Source organism: Arvicola amphibius, chromosome 4, assembly GCF_903992535.2.
Source record: "Arvicola amphibius chromosome 4, mArvAmp1.2, whole genome shotgun sequence".
NCBI classification, from domain to species: domain Eukaryota; kingdom Metazoa; phylum Chordata; class Mammalia; order Rodentia; family Cricetidae; genus Arvicola; species Arvicola amphibius.
The window spans coordinates 5924363-5942692 of record NC_052050.1 but is presented as its reverse complement, the minus strand read 5'-3'; the positions used below and the strand labels follow the sequence as shown (position 1 = coordinate 5942692).

At 51.9% G+C, this 18330-nt stretch overlaps 1 protein-coding gene across 3 annotated transcripts in view; it reads left to right on the top strand.

Moving 5' to 3' along the window:
• The first annotated feature begins 5609 nt into the window (after window positions 1-5609).
• Window positions 5610-18330, top strand: part of Itgb4 (integrin subunit beta 4) — a 32410-nt gene continuing 19689 nt past the window's right edge. For 2 of the 3 annotated variants that reach the window (XM_038326013.1, XM_038326014.1), the window contains exons 1-12: window positions 5612-5846; window positions 8992-9079; window positions 10315-10397; window positions 10714-10815; window positions 10963-11167; window positions 12091-12187; window positions 12297-12468; window positions 14461-14724; window positions 14997-15086; window positions 15372-15494; window positions 15907-16071; window positions 17087-17163. In XM_038326013.1, coding sequence (XP_038181941.1) covers window positions 9001-9079; window positions 10315-10397; window positions 10714-10815; window positions 10963-11167; window positions 12091-12187; window positions 12297-12468; window positions 14461-14724; window positions 14997-15086; window positions 15372-15494; window positions 15907-16071; window positions 17087-17163 — 1457 coding nt within the window. In that variant the 5' untranslated portion in view covers window positions 5612-5846; window positions 8992-9000. Of the gene's footprint in view, window positions 5847-8991; window positions 9080-10314; window positions 10398-10713; window positions 10816-10962; window positions 11168-12090; window positions 12188-12296; window positions 12469-14460; window positions 14725-14996; window positions 15087-15371; window positions 15495-15906; window positions 16072-17086; window positions 17164-18330 lie in introns of all 3 variants that reach the window. The other variant, XM_038326012.1, reaches the window with a different exon arrangement.

Sequence of the window (18330 nt, the reverse complement as noted above, 5' to 3'; positions counted from 1 at the left end):
GCCAGCCTGGTCTACAGAGCGAGTTCCGGGACAGGCTCCAAAGCTACAGAGAAACCCTGTCTTGAAAAACCAAAAAAAAAAAAAAGTATGAAAAGAAAGTGTGGCCAGGCAGTGTTGGCACATGCCTTTAATCTGAGCACTGGGAGGCAGTGGCAGGAGAATCTGAGTTCAAGGCCAGCCTGGTCTACACAGAGAAACCCTGTCTCAAAAGACCAAATAAGTAAATAAATATAAATAAAGGTTATAGTTCAGCTGGTAAGAGTGCTTGCCAGAAAGCTTGGTGACCGAAGTTCAATCTCCAGGACCCCTGTGGTGGACAGAGCCACCTCCCTCAAATCCTAAAGCACTAATCCCTACACATGAAGAAAAAAATCAGATCAATCCAGAAAGCTGGGCTTCCCCAGACAACAGATGCCTCTTTAAAGGTCAGTGTGGAGGAAGCAGGCCTGGCTGCTTCGTCATTTTGAAGTAGAAAACCGGAGGGGAAGCCGGGGTGCGTCTCAGACAAGGCTTGGAGTCGGTCCCCGTGGGGATTATCTTTAACAACATTTCCTCTGGGGGAGATCAGAATTTGTGGTTTTGCTTTTTGAAACTTGACATGTTTTTCCAAGAGACGACGAAAAGAAGAGGTAAATAGCTCACCCAATTCCAGATTCATTGATGGAGGGGGCTGCCAGGAAACTCAAAGAATCAGTCAATCATCTTTGTGGTGGGCGAGGAAGGTGCTCTCTGCTCCAGGAATCAGACACTAGATGTGTGCATTCATAGCAGGAAATGACCAGGGAGAGAAGGATAAAGGCGTCTGTCTAAGCAGGGATTGCCTGGGTCCTCACACACAAGTGCAGTCATTCTGGGAATTCCCTCTGCAGCGATCTGACCACGTTGACACGTACTTCTGTAAACGTGTGTTTTCCTCTTACACTGTGTGTGCGCGCGCGCACGGTTGCAGGGTTGGCACATACTTGCACCTGTGTGAAGACCAAAGCTTGGCATCAGATCATCAGATGCCTTTTTGTAAACTTTTATTTTCTGTGTGTGAGTGTTTTACCTGCAAGTGTGTGTGCCGCATGCATGCCTGGTGGCTGAGGCCAGGAGAGGGCATCTGGTCCCCTGGAACTGGAGTTAGGGATGATGGGAGCCACCGTGTAAGTGCTGAGAACCAAACCAGGGTCCTCTGCAAGAGCAACACATGCTCTTAACTACTGATCACTTTTCTTGTTTTGTTTTGTTTGTTATTTTGTTTTGTTTTGTTTTGAGACAAGGCTATATAGCCCCAACTGGCCTGGAACTCACTATGTAGACAAGGGGGCCTTTGACCTCACAGAGATCTACATGCCTCTGCCTCCTAAGGGCTGGGATCAAAGGTGTGTGCCGCCACTATGGCCCACCTCTGTGTGTGTACACACACATACCATGGCACACACGGAGACCAAAGGTGACTTTATGGAGTGGGTCTCCTTCCACCCACCTTTATGTGAGTTCCAGGATTGAACTCAGGTCAGCACACACCTTTGTCCACAGAGCCGTCTAGCCGGCTCTCCACTTTGTATTTATCTTTCTAGAGCTCTTGGTCCCAGCGACACTGGCTAGTCACCTGCCTGCCCCTTCCCCCCAGGCTACGGGATTATGCCACCACCCCCAGCTTTTATTTGAGTGACGTTTTTCATGCTTGAACAGTAAGCATGTTACCCACTGGGCAAATAAGACTCATCCTGAAGAAAAATCGCTGTGGAGAACGAAAATCTGCTAGATTAGGGAGGAGACCTAGTCGGATGGTGCAGGTGACCGGAATCGGACTTGGACTCGAAAGGAAGCCATGGTGATAGACATGTCTAGGCAGTTCAGAAATGTAAACGTGAACTGAGTCACGTTTACATAGAGCCTTTGAGACGTGGTACTGGGGTGTTCTCAGATTATGCTGGAGTCTAGAGGATAGGTACAATTGTAAATACAAACAAAAAACAAACAAACGGGGCTGGAGAGATGGCTCAGCAGCTAAGAGCATTACCTGCTCTTCCAAAGGTCCTGAGTTCAATTCCCAGCAACCACATGGTGGCTCACAACCATCTGTTTAGGGGTCTGGTGCCCTATTCTGGCCTGCAGGGATACACACAGACAGAATATTGTATACATAATAAATAAATATTTAAAAAAGAAACAGAACCTGGAGCGGGGGAGGGGGATGCTCCCTATGTGGGTAAGGTGCCTGCCACATGAGGACCTGAGTTCAAATCCCCTGCACAACAAACTAATTGGTCCCTGTAATCCCAGCACTCCCAGATTGAGATAAGAGGCAGAGACATGAGAAATCTCGGAAGCTCACAGGCCATCTTAGCCCGAAGTACACAGAAACTGGCCCAAGGCAGAAGGTAAGGCCAAGGCCTGAGGCTGACCTCTGACCTCCACACGAGGGCACACATACACACACAAAGAGATTTTAAAACACACACTCATAAACATATAGAATAAAAAAACACATGAACATATAGCAACGTAGCAAAACCATACTTTTGAAGACAAATGGTAAAAATAAATATTTTTCATCCTTCAACTTTTTTTTTGTTTTTTGGGTTTTTTTTGTTTGTTTGTTTTGGTTTTTTTTTTTGCTTTGGTTTTGGTTTTTTGGTTTTTTGAGACAGGGTTTTCCTGTGTAACAGTCCTAGCTGTCCTGGAACTAGCTCTTGTAGAACAGGCTGGCCTCAAACTCACAGAGATCCGCCTGCTTCTGCCTCCTGAGTGCTGGATTAAAGGCGTGCGCCACCACCGCCTGGCAAAAGATATTTTACTTATTATGTAAATATGGTGTTCTCCACCCACAGGTATGCCTGCAGGCCAGAAGAAAGCACCAAATGTGGGTGCTGGGAATTGAACTCAGGACTTCTGGAAGAGCAGCCAATGCTCTTAACCACTGAACCATCTCTCCAGCCCCTCCTTCAGCATGTTTTTACACTTGTGTGTATGTGTATGTGTGTATATGTGTGTGTATGTGTGTGTATGTGTGTGTGTATGTATCCACATTCTTACATGCGCATGGGTTTACGTGCATGTGGGGTGCACAGGCATGTAGAAGCTGATGTTAGGAACGTCCTCCACTGCTTGTCCACCTTACTCTTTGAGGCAGGGTCTCTCAGCCAAACCCAGGACTCCTTGGTAGCTAAACTTGCTAGACAGCTGGTCTGGGGATCTACCCCTCTCTCCACCTTCGGAGGCCTGAATTAGAGGAGGGCCACCCTCACTCTGCATTTCATGGAGTCTGGGGATCTGTGTCATAATACAGTCCAGCATACCCCTGAAGAATTGTCAACACAGCCCGTGGTGGGCCGCACTCAGGCTGGAGCCCGTTAAACGCGTGCACACTAAACAAGCAACTTAACTAGTAACTAAAGTTTTACTTCATGGGGTGGGGGCGGTTGCTAGGGACTGGGCCTAGGACTTTATGTAGTCTGAGCAAGTGCAGCACCCTCAGTCACTCATTTATTCATCGATGTGAGCCAGGTTCTGCAGGGCGACTCGGAGCAGCCTCACACTGCCGTGTGAGTCCATGCAGGCTGGCAGCTGTGATGCTTCTCTGTTCCCCTCCTGAGTCACTGGTTGCTGACCACCAAACCCAACAGTTATTTTTTTTGTTTTGCTTTGTTATTTTTTTTTTTTTTGGTGGTGTTGTTTTTGGTTTTGTTTTTTCAAAACAGGGTTTCTCTGTAGCCCTGGCTGTCCTGGAACTAGCTCTTATAGACCAGGCTGGCCTTGAACTCACAGAGATCCGCCTGCCTCTGCCTCCCGAGTGCTGGGATTAAAGGCGTGCGCCACCATCGCCCGGCCGGCTAAATTTTTTTTAATTAACATGCAGAGGTCTTGTTTTCCAGAGTGGCCTGGGTGCCTGTTGGAGTGGCCGATGTCCACAAGGCACTGACCTGGCCTGGCACATACACCTGAGTGCTGAAAACACACCAAGCTCCTTCCCCAATGTCCCTGCATTCTAGCCTCTCTGAGGCCCTGGCCAGGTGCAGAACCTTTTAAAGACAAGGCCTTAGATTTAATCTCCAGTGTGTGGTGGGAGAAGGGGATTACTCAGGAAGGCTATCTGTCTTCTTAAGGTTTATTTTTGTTAGTATTATTTTTGAGGCAAGGTCTGTGTAGCTCTGGCTAGTCTGAAACACTCTACGTAGACCAGGTTGGCCTTGAACTCACAGAGATCCACCTGCCTCTGCTTCCTAAGGGCTGGAATCAAAGCCCTGCACCACCATATTTTACATTTGTTTATTTGGGAGGATGGCGTGGACATATACACCATAGAGGATATGTGAGAGTGAGCTCTACCAGGGATTAAACTCAGGTCGTTAGGGTTGGCAGCAAACCCCTTAGCCAATTAAGCCATCTTGACCACCTACACTATTTATTGTGTTCTTGGTATGAGCCAGGCGTCAGGGCTGAGGCTGTGGGAAAAGCACCCTTATCTATAGCCAGACCTGGGCATTGTCCTCCCCATGTCTCCTGACTTGGGTCACCCCAGGGGGCAGAAAACATCTGCCCTCAGGGTTCACAGTGGGCAGATCATTTCAAACCAGTATAGCAAACACCATGAAGAAGCCATATCCTAGGCTAGAGGGTACATGTTTGGCAGGTAGGAAGACCTAGGTTCTACCCCAAACACCCTAACAAAGGAAAATGATAGACTAGCAGGTGTGGTGAATGCCTGTAATCCCAGCACTTGCGGGGTAGAGGCAGGTGAATTGCCACAAGTTCAAGACTAACCTGGACTACAGAGTGAGACAAGGCCATGTTATTGGACCTATAAACCAGGTGTGGGGGTGTGGGGGTGTCAAGGAAATATTAAGATCTTGTGACATTAGCCCAGGGTCTCCAAGAGTAAGGCCAAATCAAGCTGAGTTTAAAGACGGCATGCCTCTGTTCAGACACTTGGGGAGCGAGAAGCCGCCACAGTTTGGAGACTGGACTGATTGGTGTGCCAGGCCCTGCCGAGCATGGCTAGCAGGTGAGATGAGATACGTGTGTGTGTAGGGGGGGGGGATAGAGTTGGGATCTGCAGCACCTCAACAGGTTCATTATTAAACAGAAGCGGGGCCCGCGGGCGGTTGAGAATCTGCAACAAGAGTAAGACTTGTCAATCAGCTTGTCACCAACATTGTAACAATCCATGAGTGCTACTGCATGCTAGGTCACGTGGCCTTTAGATTAAAATGTTATACGATTACATTTTAGGGAGATTTGAGTATCTGAAGAAACCCAGAGGACCCCACCCTTGCCTATCCGTTCCTCTAGCTACATTGTAGCGGCTGAGAGGACCCGCAGGCCAGCCGCCCAGGTACTAAATCTCCCTACCAGTTTGGGGTTTGACCCATCCTCAGCTGACACGGAGAGGGAGGTGCAGGACCCGATGGCCGTCGAGGCAGCGGGATCGGCCCAGCTGGGCTCAATGCCCAGAAGCTGGGTATTAAGAAGCCGCCCAGCGACCCGGAGCGGCCGGGGCACCCGATCCGGGAGCTGGACTGGTCGGGAAGACGGGAGCCCGGGTCCGAACTGCAGAGAGGGGCGGCTCCTCCTCCAGCCCCTTCGCGGCAGCTCGGGGCTCAGGGCCGGCGCCGCGGGAGCCGCAGCCCTTTCCGGGGGGCGGGCCTGGCGGCTGCGGCGACACCCCAGCTCCTGCCCCGACAGGTGCGCGCAGAGCGCAGGAATGCAGCCCGCCTGACTCACCAGCGCCTCCTTTTTACCTGCGCCGCCCGTCCATAAAGCACTGCTGGCTCCCGCCCGCCGCCGCCCGTCCTGCTGCCCCTCCGGGCTCGCCCGCGCGCTCAGCTCGACCCAGCGCAGCCCAGGCACCCACCAAGGTAGGTGCAGCTCACGCCGGGAGCAGGCGTCCAAGGGGCGCACCGCCTGCCGCTGTGCCCCGGGGTCGCCAGGAGTACCCACTCCGGCCCGGGGCCGCGCAGAGAAACTAGTTGGCTTTTGTTTCGCCTTTCCTTCCCTGAAGATTGACAGGCCCTGGCTGCCTCTGCCCATGCTGCCAGGACAGGTGCCAGGCTTGCCACGGTGTGAGCAGGGGGCAACTGGGAGCAGGGTGGCTGGGATCTGGGGTAGGATGGTGGCCATCAGATGCCCCTGCTAGAGGTGCAACAGGAGTGGGTAGAAGCTGGGGGCTCACCGGCCCCTGGGTGTCTGCCTCCCCTCGGTGGCGATCTGCTGTGTGGTGACTCAGAGCATACAGGGAAGCATGGGGAGTCCCTGATTTTCCTCTTGGCAGGCCACCAGCCTGCTCTCTTCCCAAAGCCCACTCCAGGTGCCCCTTCTCAAGGAATTTTCAGAATCTTACCCAGTAGCGGTGCAAGCTCTTCTCCCACCCCTGCTCTGCACTCTTCCCCACAATCTCTAGTGGCAGCCTTCTGGCTGTCACCGTGGCCTGGGATTCCGGGTGGTTCCCAAGGGCCAGGACAGACCTCTTCCTTCTCCCCAACAGACTTGCCACACCCTGAGCACAGGCTTGTACCCAGGTAGACCATCCCATTTGTTCCTGTCCTTCTAGGGGCTCTGTGTGTGTGTGTGTGTGTGTGTGTGTGTGTGTGTGTGTGTGTGTGTGTGTGTGTGGAAAGGGAGAGAGAGAGAGACAGAGACAGAGACAGAGAGAGACTGAGAGAGAGAGAGAGAGAGAGAGAGAGAGAGAGAGAGAGAGAGTTCCAGTGAGTGACAGGGCAGCTTTAAGAACTGTTGTCCTGTCTGCACACCCAGCCTGCACACCTCGGGCAATCACATACTCTGATGGCATCCACAATCCTAACCTTTGTGTGTAGTGGTGTCATTTCTATAATAGGTCACTACTTTTGAACTTCTTAAATACAAGCTGAGTTGAAGAAAGCAGAGTGTCTGCCTAGGCCCTTAATTGCCATTTTATAGTGTGTGTGTGTGTGTGTGTGTGTGTGTGTGTGTGTGTTTAGTACAGAATCTGTGCTGTTCCCAAATCCCCATCAGACCCTCCCAATACTGATTGCTAGATGTAGAAGGCCCACAGCCTCCGGTCCTAAAGCCTCTCCCACTGGGGTCCTGTGCAGATGCTTTGGTACCTGTGCTGAAGTGTTGCTGTCTTGGTTGCTGGTGACAGCTCTATATGCTAGGCCTGTGAAAAGGGATGGGACTGTCCCTCCGATGCCCATACCTGCCTAGGTAATGGTGCCCGCAGGGAGGCCAAATCTGCAACTTGCATTGTGTAGCATGTGGGTGTGGTGCCTATGCCTGAGGCTGCAAGAAACTCATTCTTCCCAGGAGCCGCCCCTCTGCTGATTCAGGGTTCCCTTCCAGCCACTGCCCTGTTAGGGTGGCTTCTCTATGCCGGCTCTGCCTGTGGATATGCTGGGGCTGTTGTCTGCCTCCCCGGAGACCACACACTGGGTGCAGGGGACAGGGCATCCTGCTTTCTTTTCTAAACGGAAGGCCTCAGCCTCCCAGACCAGACCCTGGGGCTCTCCCCGCTCTAACAAACTGGGGTTACTAAGAAAGATTCCAAGGAAGAGGGTCAGTGGATGTGGCCTTGTCTGAGCCCCTACGAGTTCCGGCCCCAGAAAAAGAGGTGTGACCCTGGACTTCCACCCCCCTCTATGCAGGCCCTGGTGGCTCTGGGGCTGGCCTCTTTCCTTACACTCTTTGGGCGGCCCAAAGGCCTGACACGCAACACTGCTGATGTACTGAGGTGGTTTAATGGCGAGCCAAAGGCTACTGTGTATGAGAGAGTGGGCACCGGGGGCTTTTAAATTTTCCCTGGGCCCTGAAAACTCAACTCTGAGATAGGCAGAAGTTGGGGGAAACGCAGGGCATTTAGAGGCCACGCTGATGAAGTGGCAGGCAGTGTAGAACCCAGGCGCATTTAGAGGCCACGCTGATGAACCGGCAGGCAATGTAGAACCCAGGCGCATTTTGAGGCCACACTGATGAACCGGCAGGCAGTGTAGAACCCAGCCGGCACCACTGCCACGCCAGGACCTCTCCTCTTGGTCCTACTGCCCTCACAAAGAACAAGACAGCTGGTGCAGAGTCAGGCAGCGGGTACAACATCCAGTGCCCCTGGGAAGGAAGCCTACTTACTGAGAGACTGTATCTTTGCCCATTGGGAAGTGACAGGCAGGGACAGAATAAATGCCCACGCTACCATCCTGAGACCAGCTCCAAGATACCTGGTACTGGATGGGTCTCAGAGCCCAGAGTCCACAAAAGGCCAGAGAGGTTTTCCAGAGAGGGCAGCGGAATCAGGGTATGTGGTCTCTGCAGGGATGGCAAGAAAGGGGTAGTGGGTGCTGGAGACATGGCTCAGTGGTCAAGAGCACCAGCTGCTCTTCCAGAGGTCCTGAGTTCAATTCCCAGCAACCACATGGTTGCTCACAACCATCTGTTGTTGGGTTTTTTTTTCTTTTTTTTTTCTTTTTTTTTTTTTTTTTTTTTTTTTTTTTTTTTGGTTTTTCGAGACAGGGTTTCTCTGCAGCTTTTTTAGAGCCTGTCCTGGAACTAGCTCTTGTAGACCAGGCTGGCCTCGAACTCACAGAGACCCGCCTGCCTCTGCCTCCCGAGTGCTGGGATTAAAGGCGTGCGCCACCACCGCCCGGCTTGCTCACAACCATCTGTAGTGGGATCTGATGCCCTCTTCTGGCATAAAGGTATATATGCAGATAGAGCATTCATACATAAAATAAATAAATAAATCTTAAAAAGGGGGGATAGTGGAGAAGACAGGTATAAAACTACTTGTCTCTGTCATTCACAAGCAGAGCGCCCCCTGTGGCCACTTAACCCTTGACAGCCTCCATCTATCTATCTCTTTTATACCCCATGAGCTGTGATTCTAGGCATGATTCCCCCACACCCAGGGTTGAGCCTCCATTTCCACACTTACACGATAAGATTGACCCGTGGAGCTCTGGGGGGGATCCAGGGAGCCGACACCGCAGACCAGGGCTCTCGAGGCATCGTGTACCCATTGTTGTGCTTTTGCAGGAAGAGGAGATGGCAGGGCCACGTTCCAGCCAATGGGTGAAGCTGCTGCTGGCAGTCGTGTTGAGTATCAGTCTTCCTGGAAACATGGGTGAGTCTAAACATCCCCGCAGACACCCCTCTAGGCAGCTCTTGAGACATAACCCTGCAGAAGTCAGCTACTCAGCTGCTGACATCTGTACCTCACTCAGGCTGGAGAACCTGAGGGTCCACGCCCTTCCCCTCTGATAGCTGTAGGCCCTGCATAGTGTCCTGGGCTAGAAAGGAGGGTAAGCTGCCCACCAAGAGTCAGAGCTGAGGCCTCAGTAGCTATGAGTTTTAGGGGATCCTGGAAGGAGACTCCTAACATACCAACTACTCTTGAGTGTCCCCAGTTGAAAAATGACTCCTACCAAGTTTTTCCTGCCTATTGAGGTCATGTTTGTATGGTGGGAATATTTACACCATATAAACTGACAACCAAAGAGAGTTGGGGCTTCCCTTCCCTCATCAGAACCATTGCTAGACACTGACCAGGGTCCTGTGGCCTAGAGCCCAAGGGAGCCCCTACTGTGTGCCCTGGTGCAGCTAATTGAGCCTTATTGCGATTCTAACTAAGCAGAACCAAGGAGAACCCTAATAACATTTATTTAAATTATGGGCTTCCATCCACTTACTGAGAACCTGCTATGTGCCCAGCCTTGTGCTAGGCACAAGGGTCCTGTGATAACCAAGGCAGATAGTCCCTTCCCTAGAGGAGGTTCAGGGGACAGAACAGTCCCCTGACAACAATCTAGGAAACACAAGCCATAATGAAGAGGAGCTGACAAAGGGCAGGGAATGGTGGACGTGGCTTGTCACGGGGGCCTGGGCAGATGGGAGCTTTTGTAGGGCCTAACAATTACAGTCAACCTTTTGACGTTGAGACATGATATCATCGACAAAGTTCGTGCTTGAGAACTATGCAATCAAGTTACCAAAAAAGAAAAAAAAATCTCATGATGCTTTAAGTAAGTCTACTATTGTGTATTGATCTGCATTGATAGTTAGTTCCAGCCATACAAGCCTGAGGGCTGCAGGCTGGCCATACCTAGGAAAGATTAAATGGCATGGGTGGTCCACCCAGCAAAGCCTGTGCTTCCATTTTGTCTCTCCATCCTCCCAACTTGAGAAGAAAGTTCCAGGTTCGAGGCCCTGCTCTCGTTATTCCTAACTGTGCTATGTGGAATAGACCATCTTGTCCTCTCTAAGTTTGGGAGAGAGAAGCCACACTTCTCTCGGGTGAAGGCACAGTTGGGGAAGGACGGTCGCTGGTGAGACCCTCCTTCATTTGCCTCTGCTCCCCAGCCAACCGTTGCAAGAAGGCGCAGGTGAAGAGCTGCACAGAGTGCATCCGTGTGGACAAGAGCTGTGCCTACTGCACAGACGAGGTGAGCCACTACTCCTAGGCTTGCTGGGCCAGCCTGAGCCACCACCTACCACCACCACCCCAGCACCACCACCACCCACACCCCAGCACCACCACCACCCCACACCCCAGCACCACCACCCCCACCCCAGCACCACCACCCCACACCCCAGCACCAGCTCTGGCCAGCTTCATTCTTTCCACCCGCTCAGCCAAGCCCCAGACCAGATGGGTGTGGGAAAGAGGTCAGGGTCAGAAGTGTCAGCAGGAAATCACCCGGGATTGGGCTGGCCAGGGGTTGGCCATCACCTGCACTGAGTTCATCTGCTTCTGGCCAGCTGTTCAAGGAGCGGCGCTGCAACACCCAGGCGGAGCTTCTGGCCGCAGGCTGCCGGGGAGAGAGTGTGCTGGTCATGGAGAGCAGCCTTGACATCACGGAGGTGCCTGGAGCGGGGTGGCAGGCTGGGCTCTCCATGCCTAAGACTGGCTGGTTCTGAGAACCATGGTGCCCCATGGCAGGCCTGAGATGCCCCCCTCAGGCCTCCAGAGGGATCTTCTAATAAACTGTCCCACTCCCTTGGACACAGAACACCCAGATTGATACCACCCTGCACCGCAGCCAGGTGTCTCCCCAAGGCCTGCAGGTCCGGCTGCGACCGGGTGAGGAGCGCAGCTTTGTGTTCAAGGTGTTTGAGCCCTTGGAGAGCCCCATGGATCTGTATATCCTCATGGACTTCTCCAACTCCATGTCTGATGATCTGGACAACCTCAAGCAGATGGGGCAGAACCTGGGTAAGGGATATAGTATGGAGTGGAGAGGGTAGGGATGGGGCTTGCCCAGCTGGCTTAGGATGCCAAGACACAGGACAGCTGCATATACCCCAGGGGAAAGACAAAACATCTGAGTGCCCCCCCCCAACCCACTCACCTACACGCACCTCAAAGAGTCCCCATTTGCAGAGGGACATTCTGGCCAGACTCTGCTCACTATCTGAGGTTTCGCAGGAAACCCAAGAATGGCAAGGAGCCAAGCTATTTGGCCCTGACAAAGAGGGAACCCCATGCCACAATGCCATGGGTATGTCAGTTCTGCAGAATAAACTGAGTCCAGTGCCCAGCTACCCCACTGTTTGTTTGTTTTTTGAGGCAGTGTCTCTCTGTACAGCCCTGGCTGTCCTGGAACTCACTCTATAGACCAGGCTGACCTTAAGCTCAGAGATCTTCCTGCCTCTGCCTCATGAGTACTGGCGTGTGCCACCACCAACTGGCTGCCCCGCTATTTCTAAATGGACAATTCTAGGTCCCCTCCAGTCTCATTTCCCCCAACTGTAAATCTGAACAAAGGGGGCTATAGAGATGGTTCTACAGTTAAGAGTACTGGCTGTTCTTCCAGAAGACGTGGGTTCAATTCCCAGCACCCACATGGCAGCTTATGTCTGTAACTCCAGTTCCAGGGGATCTGATCCCTCGTCAGGCCCGCATGGGTACCAGGCATCCTCATAGTGCACAGACATATATGCAAGCAAAACACCATGCCTATAAAATAATTTTTTAAAAAAAATAGAACAAAAGCTATGGGTCTGTGAACTCATGTTCAACACACAGCGTTTACAAGAGGTCTGGATTTGTGAGCTGATTTCTTGTCCCCTGAGCCAGCCCAGGGTCCCCTGTGGGGCTGCTGGGACTCAGCTGTCTTCCTTTTTCCTGATGCTCAGCCAAGATCTTGCGCCAGCTCACCAGTGACTACACTATTGGATTTGGAAAGTTTGTGGACAAAGTCAGTGTCCCTCAGACAGACATGAGGCCTGAGAAGTGAGTGGGCAGGTCTGGGTCTGAGTGGGCAGGGGTCCTGGCCATGGGCACTGGAGCATGAGGGACCTGACCCTTCCCTGACACTGGCTCTATCTGCACCTCTGTCTAGGCTGAAGGAGCCCTGGCCCAACAGCGACCCTCCGTTCTCCTTCAAGAATGTCATCAGCTTGACAGAGAGTGTGGACGAATTTTTGGACAAACTGCAAGGAGAACGGATCTCAGGCAACCTGGACGCTCCTGAAGGGGGCTTCGATGCCATCCTGCAGACAGCTGTGTGCACAGTGAGTGTCCAGAGGGACCCTGCCAGCTTAGGCCAGGGTCGCAGCTTTCTGGGAAGGATATAAACTGCTGCTGGCCTGTTCCGCCACCATGAGACTTGGAAACCCCTAAGAGGGTACTCAGAGGCCTGGACCTCATTCCTTAAGAGCATCAGACATTCCAGAGTCCCTTAATTCTAATCCTAGTTTTGACATGCTGGGATTCAGGGTCCATAACCGCGTGAGTAGTCCCAACTTGCTTTTGTATTGGTCAGTGAGGCCATCATTGGTCTGGTAGTTCTGGAATATCCAGGGCTCTGACACTACCAGCCCATCCTCCCATCCTCCATGCTACAAGCTGCCCAGTCTCCAGCTGTGTGGGCAATTAATTATTTACTTGTGTGCATGCATGCCACAGTGTGGAGTCAGAGCACAGCTTCCGGGCGTCAGTTCTCTACCTTCCCCTGCCTGAGGGACAGAACTCAGGTTATCGAGCTTGAAGACAAACACCATCACCTGAGGAGCCATCTCCCTGGCCCGGCGCTAGCAGAATAAAATGGTCATTCTTTTTTTTTTTTTTTCAGGTAGCGAGTCATTCTTTTTCATTTTGAAAACAGCCCATTCATATGACAGATAAATTAGAAAGCAAAACTTGTCTGTAATCCCACCACCAGCAAATAGCCACCCTCTATAGCCTGTTGTCCCTTTATCCACATAATATACAGTAGGATTGTTTTACCTATAATTCTGAAACTTGGCCTTTTTTTCTTCGTGTAATACTATCGTACTTGCTCTTGTAATGCAGGTTTTGAAACCATGCTATATAAGCCCATCAGGGTGATACACATCTGCAACCCCAGAACTTAGGAAGTGGATGGAGGCAGGACCATCAGGAATCCAAAATCACCCTTAGCTGCTTCTGAGTTCAAAACCGGCATGGGCTACATGAGACCCTAAAAAGCAAAACAGACCAGGTGTTGTGGCACATGGCTTTAATCCCAGCACTTTGGAGGCAGAGACGGGCAGATCCCTAAGTTCAAGGCCAGCCTGGTCTACAGAGTGAGTTCAGGACAGCCAGGGCTACACAGAGAAACCCTCTATTGAGAAAACATATCTATATATCTATATCTATACATATATATGTATGAGAGAGAGAGAGAGAGAGAGAGAGAGAGAGAGAGAGAGAGAGAGAGATCACCCCCAAGCCAGAAGTGGGAGTTCAAGGCAAGCCTGATCTACTTGTTGACTTCCAGAACATCAGGACAGCTGAGGCCATACAGAGATGTCACCCTATTTGCGTTACGCTGCTGCGTTAGTCAGTGTTCTATTTCTGTGAAGAGAAACCATGACCACAGCAACTCTTAGAAAAGAGAGCATTTAATTGGGGCTAGCTTACAGTTAAGAGGTTTAGTCCATTATCATCATGGCGGGAAGCATGGCGGCCCACAGGCAGACATGGTGCTGGTTCTGCACAGTCATGGAGAAGGAGCTGAGAGTTCTACATTTACACGCACAGGCAACAGGAAAAGAGAGACTCTGGGCCTGGCCAGCATGGCCACACCTCCTATCCCTCCCAAGTAGTGCCACTCCCCGATGGCCAGCCATTCACTCCAGGAGCCTATGGAGGCCGTCCCTATTCAAGGCACCACAGCTGCTCTGTCTTTCAGCCTGCCCGTTTCCTTTGGCATGGTGCTGCAAGCATTTTCCCCATGCATCTGTACTATCCTTGCAGGGTGACTGAGGGCCGGGGTAAGGAGCTGTCACACTGTATGAGATCTGACTTTCAATGGCATCCGTGGCGTGCCTGCACTCGGCACTTGTTTTCCCCGTCCCTCATCATCGCGTTCTGGTTCTCACTGTCATCATTCACTTGTTGCCATGACGGCACATGCTCTTAATCCTGTGGCTCCCATCCGGGCCCCTGTTGGGAACCGCTCCTCTCTTCCTATATGATGAAGGAATGGAAGTCCTCAGCAAGCAGCCGGTTTAGTGAGCATGGCCCTCCTTGCCTTCCAGAGGGACATCGGCTGGCGGGCTGACAGCACCCACCTGCTGGTGTTCTCCACCGAGTCTGCCTTCCACTATGAGGCCGATGGCGCCAACGTGCTGGCTGGCATCATGAACCGCAATGATGAGAAGTGCCACCTGGATGCCACGGGCACCTACACCCAATACAAGACGCAGGACTACCCGTCTGTGCCCACATTGGTGCGCCTGCTAGCCAAGCACAACATTATACCCATCTTTGCTGTCACCAACTACTCCTACAGCTACTACGAGGTGTGAGGCCTGGGCCCCGGGGCAGGGGGAACAATGCAGGGGGTAGAAAGAACTTCTTGGACCTCCTTCCCTTCCCAAAGTTCCTGGGTCCCTAGGAATGGGCTCCGGTGGGGAGGTCTCTTGCCCACCCCCCTAACTGAACTCCCGAGCAGCTGAGAGGGTACGTCCCGCTACACTAGTGGGCTCAGTGCGTAGTTTTACTGTGTACATAAAAGGGCTAACGAAGATACAAAGAGAAAGAACTCAACCCAAGGCCTGCGTTGTCTCTGCAGAAACTTCACAAGTATTTCCCTGTCTCCTCACTGGGAGTGCTGCAGGAGGACTCGTCCAACATCGTTGAGCTGCTGGAGGAGGCCTTCTATGTGAGAAGCTGTGTGGGGTGCAGAGATTGGGCCCTTCTGGGACAGGGAAGGGGGAAGGAGAGTGGGCGAGAAGGCTGAACCATGAGTCTGAGATAGTCCAGTGGGGCAGGGTCTCTGGCCATCCTTCGGGGCTTGAGGAGTCTACTTGGCCAGGGCCCTAGGCTCACAGGGTCTGCCACTGGGGTCCCCTGCATGCTCACGTCTCTCTTCCATGTGAGTCGGGGAAAAGCCACAGTGGGTGAGCCCAGGCGCCACACAGATCACTGATGGCTTCTTCTCCTTCAGCGAATTCGCTCCAACCTGGATATCAGAGCTCTGGATAGCCCACGAGGCCTGAGGACAGAGGTCACCTCCGACACACTCCAGAAGACAGAGACTGGGTCCTTTCACATCAAGCGGGGGGAAGTGGTATGCTCATGTGGGGACCGTGAAATGGGCAGTGAGGCAGAGCATTCGAAAGTGGCATCTTCTAACAAGGGACACGTGGCCCCTGGGGTTCCACTCTTCGGGCATCGACCTCTTGGAGGAGCTTGGCACCATCCTCTGCTTTGCCCATTTCCCTGTCCCTGTGGCAGGGGTGAAAAGAATGCACAGCCCTCAAGGTTGCTAAGACAAGCGAGCGGGCTAATGCCCCAGAGCCAGAGAGGCTCTTGTTCCGACACTAAAAGCACTATAAAGAAGGAATCTACAGCCCTAACCAGGGCAGCTGGGGAGCTGGGGATCAGAGCACAGGTCCATCCCAAGGGCCAAGGGCTTCAGGCACCGCTACCCCTGATCATCAGGGCAAGGCTTGCCTTGGCTGACAGCAGGATCCCTGCAGGGCACATACAATGTACAGCTTCGGGCAGTAGAGGACATAGATGGGACCCATGTGTGTCAGCTGGCAGAAGAAGACCGAAAAGGCAACATCCACCTCAAGCCTTCCTTCTCCGACGGCCTCCTGATGGACGTGAGCGTCATCTGTGATGTGTGCGCCTGTGAGTTGGTAAGATTCGGTCCTACTGTGGGGGAGGGGCTGAGCCGAGCACTAAGTGAGGTATGGAATCTTCTATGGGTACACATCCCTGGAGAGCCATCCCCAGTCACAGAAAACAGCAGACACACCCAGTGGCAAAGCCAGGCATGACAGAAATACTTGTAACCCAAGCATTTAGGAAGGCTGGGAAACGAACCAGAAGTCTGACACCAGTTTGGGCTACATAGAAAGTTCCAGCAGGGCACTGGTGGTGCACACCTTTAATCCCAGCACTCAGGAGGTAGAGACAGGCAGATCTCTGAGTTGCCAGCCTGATCTACAGAACAAATTCCAGGACAGCCAAGGCTACACAAAGATACCCTGTCTCAAAAGGAAAAAAAAGAAAGGAAGAAGAAAAAGAGAGAAAGAAAAACACAGAGAGAGAGAGAGAAAGAAAGGAAGGAAAAAAGGAACAAAGAAGTGCTAGATCAGCTTCAGCTCCATAGTGAGATCTTGTCTCCGCACCCGAAATGTGCCCAGGGGTTCTGTCACTTCCCTCTGTGCATGTAGCAGGCTTTTTCTTCTGGGACACCAACCAACTCTCAAATCATGACATGGAGACTTATATTTCATTATGAATGCTCAGTCTTATCTTATGCCTGTTCCACTAGCTCTTACTACTTAACCTGCTTCTCTTTATCTACGTTTTGCCTCAGGGCTTTTTACTTTATTCCTTCTGTATGGCCTATTCCGGCTAGCCGTCTGGCAGGGGCCTGGCTGGTTCTGAGCATGTCCCTCTCTTTCTCCCTCACTCTCTCCCCCTTCTCCCTTGAGCCTAGAATTCTCCTACTTATTCTCCTTGTCTGCCAGCCCCGCCTACCCCTCTCCTGCCTAGTTTTGGATGTTCACGTTTTTATTAGACAGGCAAGGTGAAACAAAACCAACAGATCTTTACGTAATTAAACAAATGGACCATAAACAAACACACCTTTACACAGCTAAAGTAATATCCACAACATACGCACACACCATGGTCTTGTTCCAGCAAAAGGAAGTTCGGTCATCTCGCTGCAGCTACAGAGGAGACTTCATGTGTGGACACTGTGTGTGCAACGAGGGCTGGTGAGTGGGGGAAGGGTGCCTGCCCTGAGATGTTCAGCCACAGGGCACTCCTTGTCTGTATACCCAGCTGTTGGGTGGATCCAGTTCAAACTATTTAGGATGCGCCCTACTTACTGAGTCTGATGTAGCCTGTTCTGGGCTTGTTTTACTTTGTTTGTTTGTTGGGGATTTTTTTTTTACTGGTTTATTGTTGTTGTTGAGATAAAGTCCTACTGTATAGGGCAGACTGGCCTCAAACTCACAATCCTGTCTCGGACTCCCAAGTTGTAAGACTATAAGTTTATGCCACCAGGCCTGTCTCTGGTCTCCTCCTCTTCTTTTTCAGTTACAAGAATGCAAAAATGGCTGACATTAGACTGGACTAGGCTTCACTGTAACCGGGTTAGGTTCTGTAATTGTATTCAATTTGCAATGGATTTGTTAGGCATAACCCTGTCATAAACTGAGGCACATCCATACATGGATATACGGGCTATTTCTGGATGTCTCTCTGCTAAGACGGGGACAAGGTGTCTGTCAGGCGCTGGGTTGGGTGTTGAGAGTAGGTGAGACTTGCTCTTCACGGGTCATATCTTATGCAAACGGATGACCTAATAAAATGAACTTAGTGGCAGATATGGCAGCTCCCATCTGTCATCCAAGCATTTGGGAGGCAGAGTCGGGCGGATCTCTGAGACTTTGAGGCCAGCCTGGTTTATACAGCAAGTTCCAGGCCAGCCAGGCCTATGTAGCCAGGCCTTGCCTCTGAAAGGAAAGAACAGAAATCACCCACGGGTAGGTGAGTGTCAGTGAGGCTACAGTGCCATGCACAGACCACTTGGTTACTTGGGGAGCTGAGGCAGGAGGATTCCTCAAGTCCAGAAGTTTGAAGCCTGGGCAATGTAATGAGACCGTAAAGAAACAGCAAATCCGCCTTTGCCAGGTGCGGCGGTGCCTGCCTATGATCCCAGCCCTGGGGAGGCAAAGGGAGGACCAAGCCAGCCAGGGTCTCCTGGAAAGACCCCATCTCACAGCAAAGGCAAAGACAAGCAAAACCGCCTTGAGGCACTGGGAAGTCTGTCATGACTCATGACAGATGAATCACGAAGGGGGACAGTTAGTGAGCAAAGAGCAGGACCCTGGGGTTCAGGTTTCAGCCGAGCCACTGCTATCGGCATGATTTGAACG